At 32.4% G+C, this 22,650-nt stretch overlaps 1 protein-coding gene across 2 annotated transcripts in view; it reads left to right on the top strand.

Moving 5' to 3' along the window:
- LOC107439026 (death-associated protein kinase 1) overlaps positions 1-21,431 on the top strand; it is a 49,090-nt gene extending 27,659 nt beyond the window's left edge. For both annotated transcript variants that reach the window (XM_087167427.1, XM_087167428.1), the window contains exons 15-19: positions 1,382-1,570; positions 5,060-5,242; positions 8,434-8,622; positions 15,123-15,277; positions 20,391-21,431. In XM_087167427.1, coding sequence (XP_087023553.1) covers positions 1,382-1,570; positions 5,060-5,242; positions 8,434-8,622; positions 15,123-15,277; positions 20,391-21,237 — 1,563 coding nt within the window. In that variant the 3' untranslated portion in view covers positions 21,238-21,431. The remainder of the gene's footprint in view (positions 1-1,381; positions 1,571-5,059; positions 5,243-8,433; positions 8,623-15,122; positions 15,278-20,390) is intronic.
- The last annotated feature ends 1,219 nt before the right edge of the window (positions 21,432-22,650 follow it).

Here is a 22,650-nt window from a genome sequence, read left to right as displayed (position 1 = left end):
AAAGATGGCTCTGACTGTGAATGTTTCATATAGTGACAGCTGGTTTCGGTGGTTTCAGAAAGGTTAGACATCTGTCAATAATATCCAGTTTATATCGCTTCGAGTTTCATACAAAAACCCCGTTTTTTAATTTGTTGAATATGTCAAATTTTGTGCTAACTAAGCAACATTTGCGGGAGGTTTTATGTTTCTGCCTTAATTTTAAGAAAAGTGCAGCTGAAGCGCATCGAATGCTTGTAGAAGTTTATGGTGACAATGTTCCATTTGATAAATCATGTAGGGAATGGTTTCGACGTTTTAAGAATAGTGAATGCAGAATGGTGTTGCATACTATGAGCTGCTACAACCTGGCGATTCCCTGACGGGCGATCAGTATAGGCTACAATTGATTCGTTTGAGCCGTGGATTACGAATAAAACGGTCGGAATACGAGCAAAGACATGACAAAGTTAATCTTCTGCATGATAACGGTCGGCCTCATGTCGCAAAACATTATTTGGAAACGCTCAAGTGGGATATTTTACCGCACCCACAGTATTCACCGGATATTGCTCTTTCTGATTACTGGTTGTTCCGAGCATGCAGCATGACATGCAGCATGATTTTGCAGATCACTGGTTCTGAACTTGGCTTGCCTCAAAAGACGAAACATTTTTTCGAGATGGTGGGATGGTGGGGATGGTGCCCGAGAGGTGGGAAAAAGTAGTAGCCAGCGATGGACAATACTTTGATTAATCTGTTCATTCCTTTTGTTCTGAAATAAATGCATTTTTGACCACAAAGAAGGGTATTGAACTAATTTGTACTCCCAATAAATTCATTTAAACAGCCGTTGATTCTCTTTCATTTTTAGATACTAAGGGGTAAGGTTACTTTCTTTAAGGGGTGGAGCAGCTCTATCTCTTTTTCCATTGCTTAGGAATTTTTTTAATTGCTTAAAATTATGTAACATAAAACTTACGAGCAGAAAAAAATATCTGAGAGTTCGAAATATGAGTTTTTGTATTGCCTCCAGCAATCCACTTCGCCCATCAAGAAAACCAAAGAAGTGTTTTTTTTTTTTTTGTTTTTTTTTTTAAACTGTATTTTTTAGTCAACCGAAATATAACTCAAGCTTTTAATTTCTCTAATTAAATATTTTAAAAACAGTTTTGTAGGTTATAAGATTCGAAATTACCTTAATAAACTTTACTTATAAAGTCTGAGTTCCGCCGGAAGAAGGTTGATTATTTAGGTTTCAGTAGTCGAAAAAACGGATGGTTTAAAGTTTAAACCACAATAAAAAGGGGCGTTAAAAAGTGCTGAAAATGAAATTTCTTGACACTTTGAATTACTATTATTTTGATGTTTAGCAGCAAGATTTACTTAGATATTTATTTAGGGTCTACCAAAAATGACGGGTTTCTTAGAAGCTATTTGTGCTCAACTTCCTGATTGGAGAAAATCCCGAAGTGGCTGTCCCTCTCTATCTTGGAAGGAGTTCACTGATTTTATTCACTCAGAAGTGAATCCTTTGGCCGGTGAAGAGCACATGAAAGAACTGGTGCAACAGCTTCAGATCATGGGGGAAGTATGAACCATTTTTAATGTAGTAAAAAGAACATACTTTAATATAAAAAATGCTTAAAAAAAGATAATCATGAGGGAGAATTCCATACATCGAATCTCCCAGAAAAGACCGAGGCTTTGAAAATCAAATAGGAAAAGTGAAGGATTCAGAAATGTTTTATTTGCTGCGTTCTGTTAAGGAAACTAAATTTATTTTCACCAAGTTTAGAAATTAGTTACTAAATGAAGAAAACTATAAAGTAATGTATCGAAATAACCACCATTTACAGCAACAAGGTGGTGCAGTCTTGGTCCGTGCAGATAATTCATGTTCTGACAAACAGCACGAAAATAAAATTTTTACAATAAACAGGGTCATCTATTCATGAACTTTGTAACTAATTTTAAAACTTGGTTGCAGTAAGAACTTCGTTTGAATAAGCAGAACGCAACAACCGATCATTTGTTAACAAGAAAGAAAACTTGTTTGTGATTTTGTTGTAAGACTTTGCATGTAATTTGAATGAAATGCAAAATAAACAAGCGTTATTTTCTACGTAAGACATCCGAGGTTCCGTTTAATTGTAAGGATAGACATATAATAATTTATTTAGTGTGCATAGACAGATAAACATTTCAATTACGTGAAAGAAATTCTTTTCACTGAATTGCCACGAAGAACGAAACACAATCATTGTTCCCGTTTAAATCAGACAGCTTGTTTCTGAAAGAGAACTCATTTTCTCAGAATTATACTGTGCAGAGAAAAAAGTCTTATTATTTGCAAAATGGAGGAAAATCGTTTGATTTTAAAACCGCTCACTCCGTTTATTTGTTTATTTTCTCTCTTGGCGTATAATATTTTCCATTTTGAATGCTGAGCGTATCTTAGTTTTTTTCCCACTGGGTTTAGTGGTATATTAGAAACAACTAATTTTCTGTAGTTGATATTTTGTATTTGATCTAGAACCGTATCTGACACGAAAGTAACACGTTGCTTTCAAAAGTCGTTAGTAAACATTGGTGGAAAGTTGCGATTTGATTATTTTGTCAAAAACATATTTTCTCAAAATTCTTTTCCCTGATCAAACTGCTTACTTATTATTTATTTTTTTATTAACCCTAAGGTGCTCCTTAATAAAAGCAAACGATATGTGCGGAATAAAACCGTTTTGTTTTAAAAAAAAATTTAAAAAACTTCTACTTCAACTGTCTGACATAGAAATGAACCTGTAGCAGGCTCATTTCTATGTTAACAGAAGTTTCTCTCCCCCCACTAAAAAAATGTCTAGAAAAGTAAATGAACGAAAAATAGAAAAAAGAAGGGGACGCGCGATGTGCTGTTTTCTGTTTAAAGAACCAGTTAATCCTTTCTTCAAAAGTTTGAAAATTGTTTACAAAGTTCGATAACAGATGGCGCGGATGATTGGAAAAATTATCAAACAATGTCGACTGCTGCACGCCAGACTATCTAACTGAAATATTTTTATACGGATGCCTGTTAATTTCCCTCAGATGGGGCCGTATTGTTGCTGAAAGTTTAATTCCCACTTGAACACTGACAAAAACCACACAACATTGTTGTGTGGTTTTTCTCAGTTAATCGTGTGATATTTTGATAAAATTTGGAACTAATTTTGAAACAAAGAAAAAACCATAGTTTCCTTTAGCAGAGCGCATCAAGCTATGCATTTTGTTACAAAATTAAATTGAATAATTGGATAATTCAGTTAATTCAGGCATTGGTGCCGTTATACAAGGTATGGGATGACAAAAATATATTGAACAGTACGAAATTATGACCATTCATCATTAGAAGAGGCGAAATAAATTCAATTTGAAGGAAAATAACAAACAAATATGTTGAGACCGAAAATAGAAGGTAGTGAAAAACTAAAGGGGAACGTAGTCGCTTGCGAAATGTGGTAGTAAATAACAAATGAGCAATCCAATAAACTCAATGGTCAAATTATTTGAGGTTGAAATTGAACCCATTGATACCTTTAAAAATATTGAGTAGGGAAGACATAAATTAAAAAAAAAAAAAAAAAAAAAAAAAACAATCACATTTGATAATTGACGATATTTAAGTCGACACAAACATTTTAAAATGCGAGTCGACGATGTTTCCATTAACAACGTATCCATAGGGAAAAAAAGAACAAAATTTACTCACTGAAATGTTATGCTATTTATGAGAAATGGCAATACAAAGTGAGTCCGGGATAATAGTGAGTCCGGGATAATAGTCCAAAGTGAGTCCGGGATATAAATTTGCCTGGTCGGTAGGGCGCTGGGCCCATGTCCAAGAGTTCGTGGGTTCGATCCCCGTCGGCCGAAGACTCCCCGTGTAGAAAATGGTGACTGGTGCACGTTAAATCTGTCGAGTCGCAAAGTCCTCCATGTTCTCATAACAAATTAATACCTCTGGGGGTACTGATCCAGGAGTTTCCTTGTCTTCTGGATTGGTTCAAAATTACAAGGCTACGGAGTTGAACATTAGTAGTGGTAAACCCAAAAATTGGGTCGGATGTTCAACGACGGATATAAAATTAAATACATCAAAGCGAGCCGCGATGGCTCAGGGTATGGAGCGTTCGCCTTCCAATGAGGCGGACCGGGTTTGAATCCCAGTCGAAACGAATTTCGCATCCGGCTTGTACCGACCACATTGCTGATATGAAATATCCTCAGTATGGGTTAGAGTCCCCTTGCCGTCAGGCTAACCGTGGGAGATTCTCGTGGTCTTCCTCTCCATGTAACACAAATGCGGGTTAGCTCCATCAAAAAGTCCTTCACGAAGGCAAATTTCTCCCAATACTCGATCCAGGAGTTCCCTTGTCTTCTGGATTGGGTTCAAAATTGCAAGGCTACGGAGGTGAACATAAGTGGTTGTAAACCCATAAAACTGGGTCGGCTGTTCAACGGTTATAAAATAAAATAAAAAAAATCAAAGTAAAAATGAAGGAGCACTTTTTGATTATTATGATCATAATTTATTTTCCACAAACAAAATTAAAACACTAACGGATTTAAATTAAAAAACTTATTTTGACATGCATATGACCCGACACACACTGGAGCAACATTTAAAAAAAATATATGCATACACGATTCAACAAGAACATTTTTTTAAAAAAAACATAACACAAACAAAATTTATTCATAACACTTCTAGATTTTTCCTTTAGAAATTGGTAACAGGAGAAAAAAGTCAACAAATGCCAATTACACCTGATTTACTAAAAGAGAATCTGAGAAAGATAAAGAAAAAAAAATGATAGATTTAAGGATATAGTATCACAAGACAGGAATAAGCTGTAATATGTTACTTAAAAAATAATTATTCCTACATATCTCAACACAGTATGGTAGAATTTGGTTGTTGTGCCCATTAAACTCTACAATCAATCGATATTCCTATTGAAGTGCTGTACATTTTCAACTGGAATTTATTTTCCAGAATTATCGTTTTAAAATAAATTTTGCCATGTTTTGTTTTTTCCCTTAGGTGTTGTATATATCATGTGAAACAGAGGATGTTGTTATTTTAGAGCCCGCGTGGTTATGCAGCACTATTATTGGCTACTTGTTGTCACAGGAGAGTCTAGAAAAAGCCAGGGTGACAGGAATCTATTCTGCTGACGACATTCAACTTTTGTTTCCCGAAGCAGATGGTTTAAAACTCTTACAAGTGAGACTTCTGCTACTCTAGAAGAATAAATTGTTCTTTAAATTAGAATATATAGTTTTTAGTTTGTTTTTTTAAGCCCCCCCCCCCTCCATTCCAGATAATGTGCCATATATTTTTCAGTAATAATTATAGAGTAAATATGAATTTCTTGAACTGAAAAAAAAAGCAGTGTAATTTCATTCTTTCTTCGTTTTCTGAAAGCAATTTTTCCCCTTCTTTTTCTGTCTTTGAAATGTCTCAAGATTTTTTCTCGTGCTTTGTTTTTTGTTTTTAACTTTGAAACGTATTTTTTTTTTTTTTTCAAAAAGAAAAAACATCGTTCAAATTTATATATTTTTTATTAATGGATGAAAACTGAATATGTTGTGTTTACTTTTCAAGAAAATTCAAATATTTCCTTACAACAATCGTGTCTGTCTTTTCAAAATTACCGGGATATTTCAAACTGTAAAAAATTTTAACTGTTTTCTGATGCCAAAAATACAGGGTTATTCATAACTCCCTCCGCCTGTAAACGCCATTTTTCTTTACTACATCTGGCTTCAGTGGTAGATGTTACTGCCATCTACCGGCAACTGCTTAAATTAAAACTTGAATACTTTCGGAATAATTTCATATGTTCTTTCTTGTCATATTCGTCTTCGTTTTTTCATTATAACACTTCGAAATCCCGGAGGGAATTATGAATAACCCTGTATAATATTTAGTCAAAAAAAATTTTTTTTTTACAAAACGTCATACTTAGGAAATTAATCCCAGGAAACTGAAGCGGAAAGATATACTGGTTAATGTAAAAACTTCATTTGAAACATTCCATCTCTATAATTTTTTAAACAAATGAAATCTTAACAAATGTACCTTACTTTCAAAATTCGACCGTCATTCGCTCTAAGTCAATTTTAGTTTTATCAAAAATTACTCTTTAAAACTAAAATTGAAAGAAGTTTCTTCACGACCAAACTTTTCTTGTGTACTTCTCTTCAAAAAAAAAAAAAAAAAAAAAAAAAAAAAAAAAAAATGAAAGTTGATAACTTAATTATTTCTTTCAACATCAATTACATATACCAATATTTAATTAATAATAATAATAATATGAAATAAAGTAATAAGAATTTAATGAAATATAAATAAAATATAATGTGAATTTAATTATTAATAATATGAAATAAAGTAATATGAATTTAATGAAATATAAATAAAATATAATATGAATTTAATTATTAATAATATGAAATAAATACATTTACCATTTATTTACCAATATACATTATAATTAAAGTAGTTATATTTTGATCTGAAACTAAGGATGCGTAACATTCTTTTGAAACTAAAGTTATATTTACATTGGAAATTATTAACTCAATGTAAGTGAGAATTCCCTACCACTTTTTTCATAACTTTTTACATCACTACAAAGTGTTACACAAACGCAACGTCAACAGGAAATGGATTAATATCAAGAGATATAAATTGTTAGAAAGTTCGATTTGAATAAATACTTAAGTTTTTTTTTCTTTTAAATTTAGGTATATGCATGTCATCAAATCGTTTTGCGAATTTTTGAGAAAGGGGTAACTTTTTTCCCCAAATTAACTGAAATTGACTCACTTAACAGCTCACATACTAGTAAATAACAAATAATGATGAAAAACTTAAAAATAATTGACGTTTACAATGTATAATGTGTTTGTACTTACTTTTGCATATATGGAGTGGAATATGGCAATTGCAAAGTTGACCATCATCCGTCTAGCTAGAGCACTCAAATCTTTATTAGTGCTTTGTATCTGATGAAAATGCAATTTTCAATCGCTTCTTGTCTCCACAAATATAATTTATAATAATTTTATTTCTAAATAAAAGATATCGTCGATCGAAATTTCGACTAGCTAGATGATTCAAATTTCGTCTGGAGCTCTGTATCTGATTACAAAACAAGTTTCGTTCATTCGTGCTTCAATCAGAATTCATCGTCTTCCTACCTCGAAAAGGAATTTACAGTCAACCTAAATTCTATCCACTTATTGACTAACTCGGGATTTTTTTATCAATTGATGGCAATACAAGTAAAAAAAAATTGTTTTTTGAAAAAGGAAATCAAAATTTATCATGGAATAGAATTTATAGTTTACTTTCCAACATCAACAGGGAGACGGAAAAAAGAAATTAAAAAAATGAATAAAATAAAATTTAAAAAGGGTTTTTCAAATAATCTTAAAAGAGGAACTGATTTATGTTTTAGCTGACCTAAAAAAGATGTAACATTTAATTCTCTACTCGTCTTTGTAAGGATTTCGTATGACAAAATTAAAATTATTTTCTTCTTTTTCATCAACTTGTAAAAACGTAGTTTTTAAAATTTTAATTTCATTTGCCATATTAAATTATTTTGCTGCAAATGAGGACGGCATCTTGCAATCGAACCTTTGACCACTTTACGACTAGCATAAATGTCTGAATACTCAAATCTCAACTGGATCCCAATATATTATGATTATAAAAGTTCAATCTATGAAGTATCTATATCAATAACACCTGAATACTATTAAAAAAATTTGATGCCACATGAAGTTTCAGTAAAAAATTAGAAGCAAAAAAACTAATGGACACAAACTTAATAAGATAATTGGATGCCTACAATTGACGTCCACGGCATTTGTCTATTCAGATGTCAGTCAGGTTCGATTCACAGATGTGACGTCGCTAAAGGCATCCAATTAAATCTGATTTAAACCATATGTGGGTAGGCATAATCACTTCACTTTTTCTCGAGTTGCAAGTACCCAACTACAATTCAAATAGTAAATACATGTTGTAAAAGTAGATACTGCGTCAAGTTGCCTCAGAGCTCATATAAATCTTGATAGGCTAAATTAAGACTTACCTATTGAAACGCAGTGCTAGAAGCGAAAGCAGAGAGCACGCCGCACTTTACTATACTCAATACTCAATAAAAGTAGATTTAAATGGAGAAAACAATATGTCATAACTGTAAGGCAAAACAAAGGAAGCTGTTTTTTTTTTTTTCATTTTAGGTGCGACAAAAATCAAAATATTTTTTTTTTAATTTTCAACCAACTTAAAAAACGTATTTTTTTTAAAAAATCATTTTACATGTATTTTTCATTTTATTTCTAGAGCATCTATTATTGATTAGAATTAGATTTAAGCCAAAAATTGTTTTTTCTTAGATACTGGAAGCTCTTCAGCTTTGCACAAAATGTGAAACTGAAGATGATGTCGAATATGAGTTTCCTTGTTTTAACATGATGGAAATGCTCGATGGTATCTGGTCTCCTGCACAATACACTTTCTACGGAGGAGTAAGTTTAATGTGCAAAGAAAAACCTCTCCTAGGTTGTATTTTCCCAAAAATACAGGTAATACACATACACATACGTAATAATTAGAACATTTTTTACTTAGCTTTGTAGTTCACTATTTCAACGAATTCATCCTCTCTTACGAAAATTGTTTCGGTCAAGCGAGAATCTCCGGTCGTGGATCTTGCCCACTACATTAAGTGACTGGATATACTTGAGTTTCGGATATCTAAAGAGAGTCATAACTAGGACTGGGCTATAAATCGATATATCGAGACATATCGATTTAACGCCTATATCGGCAGGCCGATACAGCGACTTTCGTTCCAGACGATGCATCAGAAATCTGATTTAAGCCGTCGAGTAAAGAAGACGAACGCAAAACGATATAGCGATACAGCTACTCTCGCTTTGTTCCAGGCGATGCATCAGAAATCTGATTTAAGCCGTCGAGTAAAGAAGACGAACACAAAACGATATAACGATACAAGACACGCAAGGATCTTCTCTTACCTTCCGATGACAACTCGCGCTGTGGAAGACAATGTTCGCTTCGTTATGTTGAAATGGCCTTGATTGATGAGTGGTAGAATCAGAACCATAGTTTTGAGAATATATATCGTTTTCGCACCTCATAGTTTTTTTCTTTTCTTTGTCGCGACTTGATATCGTTTCTTGTAGATTATTTTCAGTGGGACAGACTTTGTGATCGCCGTCGTTACCTTGTTCTGAACGTAATCTATTATTGAAAAGAATATATAAAGAATGGTTTCTTAATTAATTAGGTAAAATTTTTTTAAAACAGAACGTTTTTTTTCATTTTTAAATGTGAAAATTAATTTTTTTATTATATGGTAATTTTTTACATTATTGAATTTATTACAGTCGGAAATCTAATTTAAGGTGCCTATAAAGAATTAAATTACAAAGTAATTAAATTTGTTAAGCTATTTTTTAATTTATTTAAAACTTTTTGGACAAAACTTCTAATAATTTAATGGGTTTTTATGACTGATTTTAAATTTATCAATCTTTAGTTGTTTTTATTTTTATAAATAAAATATAACAAAACTTATTTGTCCTCTTTTGGATTAGGACATAAGTCAATCAACTTTGTTTATTCAAAAAAATTAGTAAGGTTTGAGACTTCCTTTTTTTTTTTTTTTTTTTTTTTTTAATCATTTAGCACTTCGTTTCAATAAAGAGTATAATCGTGTTTTTTAATTTTCTTTCAATATAGTCAGTTAAATATATTATCGAATATCATAATTATTTTGTTTTTATTTTTAAGAAATTAAACCTTACTTTGTTTTTTTGTTCATAATTCGGAAATAATTCAATTTAACATATTTATGTGAAATAATAATGATAAAAAATAGTGTTTCAAAAGCCTTTTTTTTCTTAATTTATTTAGCACTTTGTTTTAAGCATACAAAAAATTTTTAACGAGCTTATTTTTAAACTAAGAAATCTTTCGTTATTTGCGCGATCATTTTTAGAAAATATAACATTAATATCTTTATTAAGCAAAACATATGTATCTTCAAATTCATAAATTGATTTAAATCAATCTGAGTATGAAGTTTTGATAGAAATCCGACTTTCTGTGCCTTACAAGTAAATGAAATTCAAAAATACTATATCACGATACATCGCTATATCGCGATGCAAAACTGACGATGCATCACGATATAAAATTTCTTATATCGCCCAGTCCTAGTCATAACTAACATTTCCGAAATCTTACAGAATAGGGAAAGGACATAAAAGAATTAATGTAGTTATACTTAGTGAGGTTTCCTTTCCTTTCTCATTCCACTTTCTTGTTATCCATATCGCTTTGTTTTCTTTCTTTTTTTTTGACAAAGCCACAAGACATGCAATCATGCCAAATTTGCACAGATTGCCGTTCAAATGATTCAGCTCTTTAAATATATCAAGAGAGTTATATTATTAGCTTGTTTACACGATGTTCAAATAATTAATGCTTTATTAAAAAAGTTAGCATTTTTTTTTTGGCAGATAATAACATAATTGCTAAGATTAGCAGTCAGCAGTCATGATATCTTTTAAAGCTAATTATTTCACAAATATGAATATTTATTACTGATTTTCCACGTAATAAGAGTAATGAATAGCTAAGACTACCAAATATTAAATCCACGAAAACGAAATTCAGACTCATAATTTTAAAATTTTGCTGTATAAAGATACATTGGGGATATACTCCATGCATCTGCATTGCACATGCACTCCATGTTCGCGCTGCTAGGGCATATTAATTTGATTCTCCACCATTTACACGCAACTGTTACACGCAAGTCAGAACTATTTGAATTACGTTTGCCTATAGCAGGGATGGCGAACCAATGGCACGCGTGCCATTTATGGCACGCGACACAATATTTTGGGCACTCCACCGATCACAATTGTTCTTAAACAAATGATATTACACTATGAAGCATATGTAACCATTAAATTAAAATTCACAAAAACAAACAAAATAATAAACCATTATTAATATAAAATTAGCAATTAATGCTAAAAAACAAATAGTAACCAAAAAAACTAGCAAAAAATAACTAGCAAAAAAATTTAACAGTCCTGCTTAAATTAACATCTTACAACCTAATATAAGTCATTTGTCATCTAATCTGCAACAACAGAAGTCACACTGATCTGATGTTACTTTAAGTAGAATTACGCGTACAACTGCGAAATTGCAAAAAAAATTTCTTCAAATAAAGAGTTTTGAGTTGATAGTATTTAGTATTATTATTTTCCCAATAATAACGAAGTCAAAATTATTTGACGGCACGTCTGTGACCTCATTAAACAATTTTTTAGAAAAAATGGCACGTTGGTGTGTAAAGGTTCGCCACCCCTGGCCTATAGGAACCCTAATTGCTAGTAAATCAATAAATTTTAAATTTTTTAAAGGGATACAGATTATTTATCAAATTAATTAACTGAATCATTTATGAAATGATAATTACGGAGTACAGTGCACAAAAAAAAAAAAAAAAAAAAATGGTGCGTGGAGTCCCTCCGCGCGGAAGAAGTGAAACTTCGTAATATGGAAATGAAAATAGGAAGGGGAAGAAATTGATTTTTAGTCAAATCATATTGTTTCTTTAAGACAAACTTTATTAACATTGCTTACAATTCACAATTGGTCGCATATTTTAATTATCATTTTCGAGTGGAGAAATATCCAAATCTATAACATTTACAATGGGATTATGATAACTGAAGTAAGATACGAAATGTTTGAGTTCTATTTTTTCAATATTTCTTGCTAAAACTGCATCAATGGTAGTTCCCCCTTTATTTTGTTGGATCATTCCTACCATTTATCTTTTCCAATCCACATTTGTCTTTAAGGAAGGTTAAATAATGTTTCAGCCTCAGGTAACGAGAAATTCACATTAAAATCTCCTGCAAGGATCACAGGCCGCTCGTTGCCATGGTAGCGTTAAACGTTTAACGCAACCTTGTTGGAAGTCGCATTAGAAGTTTCACTTCAAAAAAGACTTTTGATCTAGTGATCGGATCTTCACGATCTAGGACTCATTCTTAATGGTTCGTGGGGGTGATCTCAAATATGATAAATAATTAGTGCACACGATACTTTAAGTTACAAAATCAAACACAAAAACGTACTTAATCTGAATAAACATACCTTTTTTTCCACGGATTAATATTTCTGACCCTCAAAATATAGGGGGAGCCGCAGTCTGAGAAATAAGGTCCCAATAGTTTGGTCAGGAGAGCTGCTCAAAGTTTGGACCCCTTAATGTTAGCTTTTTCTTGCGTACTTCGTTATATCTTGACAACTTTTTAAGCGAATTGAAAAAATTTTGTACATTTCGTACATTTGTTTATCCAAAGATAAATTCCATGCAAAAAATTAATTTCAGTAAATATTTATTGTTTTAATTCGTTTATTTAATAATAGTAAAAAATTACTTGAATTGTAAGGTATACAATTTTTTTACATCATTTTAATGAATGTAATTTTACATGGCAAATTACAAAATTTGAGAGAAATCCGTAGAATAGGTCCTGGGAATTCGAATCTTAAAAATACGACTTCTTTTAAATTCTTTAAAATAGTGTAAAAATTGGATATCTTGTACTTCAAAATGTTTAAACGTTCGAACGTTATTAAGAAAAATAAAAAATGATTATTAAAAGTTTTTTTTCTTCTTTTGCATGGAATTATTTTTGGATAAACGAATTTTGTAATTGTGCGCAAAAAATTTTCCGTTCGCTTAAAATGTTCTTGATATAGCGAAATAAGCAAAAAAAGTTACCACGAAGGGATACAAACTTTGCACCGCTTTCCTGGCTAAACAATCGGGACCATATTTCTTAGATTGCGTCTACCCCCTGTATTTTGAGGGTCAAAAAACGAATCCTACGGGGGGAAAAAAGATATATTCATTCAGAGAAAGTGCGTTTTTGTGTTTGATTTCATAACTTTAAACATCGTCTACACTAATTAATTAGGATATTTTAGGTCAAGTCCCTCGAACCATTCAGATGAAGTCATAGAACGTGAAGATCATGAGAGCTAAAATTACTCAGTGTGGTCCGTTTTCTCTATACCCTTTTTTTTTCTTCTTTTGCTCACTGTACACTTCAATTGCACGTTAGTAGTAGTACTGGATCTTAAAAATTCGTGAGAAGTATTACTACTCAGGATATTGACAGTAAAAACACTTTAAACTTGTTACAACTCTATAAAAAAAAGTTTTTTTTTTTCAAAAATCGAGTAAAAAGTGTCCCTTTAAAAAAATTGTAAGACTATTTGCGAAAATTAGCATGTGGCATAAAAATAAATCTTCAAACTTATGCGGGTGCAGTGGCGTACGCAAGGGAGGGGTTTAGGGGTTTAAACACCCCCTTGAGCTCAGACAAAATGGCAAAATAAAAATTTTTGTAGAAATTATGCGAGCTATTATTTTTTAAGACTGTATATTTTTATTTGCCGCATGCCTACTTTTTTTTCTTCACGGTATTTCTCAGAATACTGTAAAAACACTTACTACACATAATAGGGTTGTACTTTTGAAACCAAATTCACGTGATACTGTTACGAACTGGTTCCTTTCTGTCCTGCCAGTATAGTTTTCGAGACTAGCTGTCATTCGCGAGGTCTTAACCATAACCTGGAATCCTAGACGTTCTGTCGTCTTAGAGACAATTCGAGAATTTTGGAGATGTGGTGAAAAATTATATAAAAGGGTGAACGGAGTATAGTGGAGTTAGTTAGTCAGACTAAGAGTTATCTCTGCCGCTTGTCTTTCGGAGCTTGTCGGTAAAACTGTTTTGTTTTGTCTTAACAAAAAGTTCATTCAATCGCAGAACTCGTCGTCGCCACTATTTCGATTAGTGAAAAAATCAGTAACAGTACCATTGGAGGTACTGTGCTCGTCAAAGTTATTCATTCCAGCTCGAAATTTTGAGATCATTGCATAGCGGATATCTCATCTCTATACCAATATATATATATATATATTTGCTGTTCTTGGATCTTTAGGGTGTCAAAGCGCAAGAATTTAACAATTTTTTAATTATTTTGAGAAAAAATAACGACCTGAAATTAGTGAGGTGACAGCATCTAGTACCAATGTAAGTTTTTCTGTTGTACAGAAATGTGATACTTCCGTTGAAGAAAAAGTTTCTAACATAACAAAATCTGATGAGTGTGAAAGTGGCCCTCAAAGTGTTACTTCCCACCTATATGACATTGGACTTTTTTTAGAAGATATTACATTATGTTCTTAAACTTAAAAAATCAAATCAAAATTTAACTAAACAATGTTGTCTAAATAAAAAGTCAAAATTGTCTAGCTGTCTAAATTAGGGAAATAATAGTGCTTTATTACAGACTCGAATTTCTTTTAGTAGTTTCAGAAAATTATGAACACCCCCCTTGAAAAAATTCTGCGTACGCCATTGTGCGGGTGTAACAATAACCTAAGTTATCCATAATTTTTTTTTTTTTTTAATGGCGGGCACTTGGAGCTATTGTCCATTGGCCACAGAAAGTGCCAGAACTGCTAATTCTCTTTTCGTTACCCAGTGGGCACCTGTGGCGAAGCCACGGCGGTGGAACAGCGTCGCCCACGTCACACTACCACAACCCGTTTATAGGGCGGGTCACATTCACACACAAAGGAGAAAGGACATAGAACACAGATAGAGGGAAAGAAACATCCATGCCTTGCCCGGGATTCGAACCCAGAACCTTTCTGATGCAAGGACAGTTCCCTGCCCCCTACACAGACTGGTCGGCAGTTATCCATAATAGATTCTGTGAGTTTGTATGCGAAAAAACATTATTTTATCAAGTTGCTGGTAAATTCCAAAGAGAAATCGGTAGGTGAAGGTATTAGCGTTCGAAAACTGTTATTTACAATTTTAGAATTAGAAAAGATCATTCCATAAGAGTTAAACAACTTGAAAGAAAAAGAATTTTTAAGAGCAATGTACAATCGAAAATTTTTCCTCGTTGGATTAAATTCAATTTCTACTATTATATTTTAAAGGTTAACTTACGCAGAATGTCCAAAGCAAACACAGAGAACGATCTTTACCAGTGGTGCCAAGGCAGCAAGTTCTGTTGCGGTCAGATAGAAGGTCTTGTTACGGTGAATGGCACAGCTTATGAAATCAGAGTGAGAGGAACAATGAAATCAGAATGGTAACATTTGATCTCTTGTGTATAATTTTGATAATCAATGATCCTACCCAATGAGGTGACCCAGGCTCGAATCCTAGCGATAGCTGGTTAATACGAGTTCTGCTCCAAGCTCACACTAACCACATTGTTGATATAAAATATTCTCTGTGCAGACGGATCATGTGTTAGAATTCCCTTGTCGTCGAGATCCGTGAGAGGTTTTTCTCTTAATGTAAAGCAATTGTTTTTATTTTTTTATGTTGCTGAACAGCCGACCCAATTTTATGGGTTTACGACTGCTAATGGAAGAATTTACCCCGACCCGCCCTTAATTAGGGCATACGGGTAAATGTTTATTAAAATTTTTAAAAAATCCAGAAAACAGTACAAACATAAAACACACATCAGACATGTCAACAGCCCATGAACATGGCGGACATAGAGCAGCTAAAATCATGTAAGGTGATAAACATCAAAACAGCAATATGGATGGGTGATCGTGTAAAGCTAAGGGTGGTGGCGCTAGTGGTAAAATTGCTCTTTCATGACTTCCGGGTTACTGCTTCCGATATATTTTTACGCCGCAGATTGAAAAAACGCGCCATCATATTATTGCATCATATCTTTTGCAGTATTTCACATGTACCGAGTTCTTTCTTTCAGCCTTTAAACTTCAGCATTATCATATTAATGTTATAATCATTAGAATATTTTCTAATTAGGCTATCTTAAAAAGATATTTTTAAAGATATTTTTGGCGACATTTTATTCAAATGTAGCCAAATAAGGGATAAAATACAAAACATGGCAAACCTTAAGAATTATTCCCAATGAGATATTAACTTTCCAAAATTTTTTTTGGCCTTACCACCTCTGAGAATCAATACATTTCTGAAAGCTCTTATGAATGGTACAATTATGTTTAGATTTGAACCCAAATTACAATAACAAAACTGCATAGAATATTAGGCTTGTTCACACATCGCCTCGTAGTCATAACATAAGCGGAGGGATACACCGGAAATTTTCTAAATTTCTTCCGGTTTAAGGACGCTTGTTATTGTTTACATTAGATCACCCATCCATATTAAAAGTGTCAATTAAAAGAATAATTTAAAAGATAAACGTGCAAAATTTACAAAAGAACAATAATGTAAAACATTTAAAAACAGTACTTTTAAAACCAATTAAATAGTACAAAAGTAAATATCAATAAAATTGGAGCAAGTAAAAGAAGAAGAGTTTATAAAAGACATAGTAAAAAAAAAATGAGACACCCAAGCTGGAAGGAACAAGCTCCGAGACATTATAGACCGTCCCCCAATACATCCTCTAAAGTTTGTTTAATAATCTTTTTTATGATATTTCTACAAGTCAGGTTAGCATAGCATTGATGTTGACCAATATTATTAAAGTTATTGCCCCGGATTGTCTGGAATTGAGAACAATTCATTAACAAGTGATCAATAGATTGATATTCACCACAGTAATTGCATTCTGGAGTTTTGTGGAATAATTTATATTGGTGTTCTCCAAACACTCCGTGGCCTGTTAAAAATTGATTAAGATAGAAGTTTGCTTGTAGTCTATTTAATTTCGGGTCTTTAAAAAACTTGAATGTCAGTCTCCCTTTCTCGGAACTCCGCCATTCCAGCCCCCAGCCCTTCATGCTATATAATTTAACCTGAGTTCTAGTAGTTGAACAGTTCTGAGTAGTTGAACATTAACGACTGCTAATGTTCAACTCCGCAGCCTTGTAATTTTGAACCCAATCCAGAAGACAAGGGAACTCCTGGATCGAGTATTGGGAGAAATTTGCCTTCGTGGAGGACTTTTTGATGGAGATAACCCGCATTTGCGTTACATGGACAGGAAGACGACGAGAACCTCTCTCGGTTAGCCTGACTGCACGGGGACTCTAACCCATGATCCGTCTACCACTGCGGATATTTCACGTGAGCACTGTGGTCGGTACAAGCCGGATGCTGAATTCGTATCGACTGGGATTCGAACCCGGTTCGCCTCATCGGAAGGCGAACGCTCTATCCCCTGAACCATCGCGACTCAAAAGCCGCAAGCAAATGTTTATTTTCAACAAAAAGTCTTCCACGAGGACTAGTTTATGATAATGCTTAAAGGAACGCCATACCACGGGGGAAACTTTTCATCGCAAATTCGTTTTTATCTTCATAACTAATTTAAATCGAGGGAAAAAATGAATTCAGACAAATCTACTGTAAGTCAGGAAGCTTCAATCGCTGAGAAAAAAATTCTAAATATCAAAATGCTGAAAAAAATAATGGAAGAATACTTCTCCATTGCGTAATCCTAAATTATCTTCTCATATTGTATTTTTATTTTGATACTTAAAAAATTTCTTATCAGCATTTGAAACTTTATGGTTTACTCTAGGTTTGTCTGAACTCACTTATTCTTTATTTTAAATCAATTAATAAGGAAAAGAGAATTTGCGAAGAAAAGTTCTCCCTGCGATGTGGCGTCCTCTTAATACAAGAGTTACCTTGTCTTCTAGGTTGGGTTAAAAATTACAAGGCTACGAGCATTGATAGCCGTAAACCTGAAAATTGGTTGGTCTTTTAACACCAGCTATATAAAATTGGCGATGATCATACGCTGATTGAATTCAATGTAAGCAGGGCCGTTTTATCCATTAGGCACTGTAGGCAACTGCCTAGGGGCCCCGCCACGTTCAGGGGCCCTGTGCTACAGAGAAAAAATTGACAATGTTTCTTAAACAGTAAAAATTTAATTCGAAATTTCAATGACGATTGTCTTGCGCTGTACATTACATCGACGCTATTTTAGTACATTTCTGAACGCATTCCAAATTAGATATTAATATTATGGTAGTTAGTTCATATATAACGCAGTAATATAATCGCAAGCAATTTTATCGCGGTAATTTTAACGCCGACTCATCAGATGACTATACAGCAAGAGCAGCTTTTTTTAACACAACACGCTTGAAAAACGCGCAAAATTCTACGTTGTGAATGCACACTTACTGTTCTGGTACCTACCATAGGTATGTATATTCTATGGCCAAGCTACCAAAGAGTATGTAAAAATAAGGTTGGCAGTACTGGTTCTTTCGTCGCATGACTTGGGAATTCCCCGATCCGCTAAATACATACGTTGTATTGTGTCATCGGCAACATTTTTAATGTAATCGTTGAAATTTCACTTCGTGCAATTTACTTGCGAGTTTTACGGCTGTGAATGAAAAGAGAGTTTTACAGTATTTTTATTGAATAATGTGATAATATACCTATGTAGTAAAAAACAGCGTAATTATGAATAAAGTGTTGTGTTAGCGAAAAAATATATTAGGAAGTTAGAAGACGGTAGGGGGGGGGCGAGACGAGCATTGCCTAGGGGCCGCGACATGCATAAGCCAGCTCTGAATGTAAGGGCTAAATGCACAAAGTGCAGAAAATGACATGCTGCACTGAGCCTAAGTTGATATCTTTTTGTAAGTTTGCGAGGATTAAAAGTTTGCCGTTTTATATTTTTGCACCAGATGTCAAAAGCTGCTATATGCAATGTACTGAAATCTTTAGACAGAAATAATGAAAATCTTGGAATTTCAATCAAAACCCAAAGGCAAAATATGCTAAATCTAACTTTGAAAAAAAAAAATTAAGAAGAGAGAGAAATTCTTACTCTTTTCGTCAATTTCTCCTTTTGTTTAATACTTGCCATAGATTTTTGAAACAGAATTTAGAATTAACAATAGAAAATTTAGATAATTTTAATAATTTAACAATTGAAAATTTAGACAAAATTTATATTTTTTTAATTTATTTTTTCCTCATCTAAATATTTAAAAAAGTGGTTTAAGACGTAAATCTTTAGGCAAGCATAATTGGAAAAACTTAGTAGTTACCTGAAAATTTGAGGTTTTTATTAATTTTAATTGTGGTAATCACTGGTAGTGATTTTGTTGAAATTGATAAACAGGCTATTTTGCAGAACGTTAAAAAAAATCATAATTGTTTTAGATTTTCTACAATTAAAAATTATATATGTACTGCTATACTTATTATGATTTTGATATTTACAATATTTTTTTCTTTTTTTTTTGTAAAAAATTAAAGAACAATGATGAAAAAGAATAATATTTTTAAGGTGTTATCTAACAACAAACTTAGTACATATTTTTAGAATCCTTATAATATATGCAATCGTTAAAATCTTATTATCGTGAAACGATAACAAGTGAAGAAAACAAAAATGTTATGTAACTAAATGTTCAACCAATTAATAAAAGGTTAGAACCACAAAAAACTGTGCAATATAATTAAAACTAGTTTGATAGAATAAACTGAAAGGAGATTACAGTTTCGGTGTCTTCGGATAAATAAATTGATATAGATATTTTAATGTCACATTTAATGTGATTACCCTAGAGAGAAATTTTCTTTATGCTTCTTTCACCTAAAGCATTATTTGAATTTTTATGTATGCAAATTTTTATATCTTCTCAAAAATTGTACTAGTTTTTTAAGGACAAACTTCAAAATATTGGCTGAAAAATTTTAAATGATTAAATAATTCTTAAAGTTTACTTTTAGCATGATTTTTCATAAATTATGTTGTAATTTTTTTCGATTAAACTAGTTTTCTAATTGGGTTCAAGGATTTTATAATCTGCCTTCTAATTTTAGAGATATCACGAAAAGCCTGAAATGTAAAATTTGACGTTAAAGTTTACAAACTACCTATACTACAAAAGTTTGGGCCATATTTTTTTTATTGCAGCTACCACCCATATTTTGAGAGTTGAATGCGGTTGCATGTTTAGGCAGAGAAAATACATTGTTCTAAACTCATTTTACAGGGATAATCAATTAATAAGTGGCCCCTTAAGGACCCCTTTTACTCCTTAACTATAGGGATCACGCCACTCTCCCTTCATGGCCCACGGTGTCACAAATATGAAATGATTCCACGGATCCCAACGTTAACTATTTTTCATTTCAAAATGTGAAAATCCAATCCCTAGATCAAAATTTCATTAAGTGTGATACTTTCTTTTATGCTCGCTGCACAATTCTTCATTTTATTTGCTTTCGTGCCGAAAAGGAATTCACTACAATTTTCTTTATTCCAGTTTCTATTTACAAGAGGAGTTGATCACTTTAATCACTCAAGTATTTGCAGACGTTTGTCCAGGCATTTTACTTGAAAGGCACGCCCTCAGCAGTTCTCAATTGCAAGATCATTCAAAATACACTTTTGCTTATCCCCCAAATGTACTCATGAATACTTTGATAAAAGATGGTATATATGGAACGGTTACAAACAAAGTAACTGGAGAAAGAGAAACTCTTTTGTCCATTTTATTTTTCAACGAGCCAAAAGTACTTCAATCGATCAAGCACTCCATTCCAACAGCATCTGATAAGTTACTCATTCCTCGAAGCAAAACATTTAGCTCATCGTTTCAAAATCAATCACTTTGTTCTAAAGCATGCCAAAGAAGAGGGTCCCTGCCACAGACTAGCAACAGCCTGCACTATAGCACTTCAAACTCTGCTCTGCATGACACTTTTCTTCGCAAAGACCGAGAAAAGTCGCCAGATTTCAACATTGATCAAAATATTGTTACTCTAGCACTCGATTTGCATGCCTCATATTTACCAATAGCATGCATACAGTGCCTTTGTGCAGTTCTGGATCCTCAGGATTCTATGGGTCGAGACTGGTGTATGCTGGGAGTTCTCTTGGGGATGGTACACAAAATGCCAAAAATTGATCCGGGTGACAATCCTGCATTTAGTCCTACAGCCTGCATTTTCCATGAGTGGATGAAGTCGGAGGAAAGCAACATTGGCACACTATTGTCGAAGCTCAAGGAATTAGAAAGAACAGATGCAAGTGAGAATTTCATACCTGTTTTGCCTTTGTTCAAAATTGAGCGTTTCAATGAAACAGCATTTAGTGGCTTAAAGACATGAACAGGAAATTTTTTTTATCTGTAATCATTTACTGGTGCGGTTATAGCTCTGTTTTGGTTTTTGTCAAGAACATAAATTAATATGTTTGCAGCCTTCTTTGAGATGTGATAATTTAATTAATGTTGTTTATTCGAAAATATTCTAGATGATGAATTTATGTAAATGTTAACATATAAACAAACTTAATCAACAAACATTAGACGTCTGATTTTGTTTTTAGAAGGTATATTTATTTTGCCAATTGGTCCACTTACATGAACTCAACTTCTCGCAGTTTTACGTGACTCTAAGGACTTCAGTAGCAATGTTCTAAATTCATGACATTGATATTTTAAATTGGAGGAATAATAGGGAATTTTCGTATTGCATTACTGTTTCCCCTCGAGTGCAAACGTAAATCAAGCTTCACAGAGCATTCGTGAAAATTAATGTACAAAAATAATGTATGCCTTTAAATACAGCTTTTGCATTATATGTGGCAAAACCTTAACACTATTTCTCAGAAGCTGCACATGTAATGATTTTATTGCTCTGTGTGCCGATTGTTCGCCTATCCGAAAGCATTTTTTCTTTATTTTCATTACTCTCAATATTCTTTATTTTCATTATTCTTCTTAAAATATGAATAAATGGCGATATACAATGATATAAAAGAGTGGTAAAGAGGAAATGCTTTTGCTGTTTCCTCTAACTTAGGTTTGGGAAGAAACATAAAGTGTATACAAATTTGCTTTAAATACAGTTACAGTTATTTGAATTTATTTAAAAATAAAACAAAACTGATACTTTTTTTAAAAAAAACTTTTTCCTTTCTTAACAATATATATATATATATATATATATATATATATATATATATATATATATATATATATATTGTGGCTTGAAATTTTGCTGAATTGTTCTCCAAAAAGATAGGTTTTATTTCTAATATTAAGAAGAAAGCCATTTTAATTTTGCAAGAATTTAGTAGATGAAAATAATTAATTAAATACAAATACAGAAGTTCTTTGTAACGACCATCTTGAAAGGTGAAGCTTTGTATTTCATAGAATTTTGTTACATAGATAATTTCTCATATCTATATAATTTCTCATATCCAAATAACTTACAACTTACTTTTAAAACTTACCTTCTGAACATAGAACTATTAGTCTGGAACAGATTACTGATAAAATGCTTCAATATAATATTTAGATAGAAATTAAAAAATACAAAATGGGCAATTAAATATTTATTACTAACAAAACAAAAACAAAAATTGAAATTTTTTAGAGCATTAGAACTAAATTAAGTTTATCCCTTTTTTTGTTTAACTTTTGAAAATGCATACTATTTGAACTATTAAATAATGTATATATAAAGTTAGTTGTTCTTGATTAGTTACAATTTTAATTTTTCACAGCTGCAAAA

The sequence above is a fragment of the Parasteatoda tepidariorum genome, chromosome 7, assembly GCF_982258835.1.
Source record: "Parasteatoda tepidariorum strain Cologne lab strain chromosome 7, Ptep-v5.0, whole genome shotgun sequence".
In the NCBI taxonomy this organism is placed as follows: Eukaryota; Metazoa; Arthropoda; class Arachnida; order Araneae; family Theridiidae; genus Parasteatoda; species Parasteatoda tepidariorum.
This window is presented reverse-complemented; position numbering and strand designations above follow the sequence as displayed.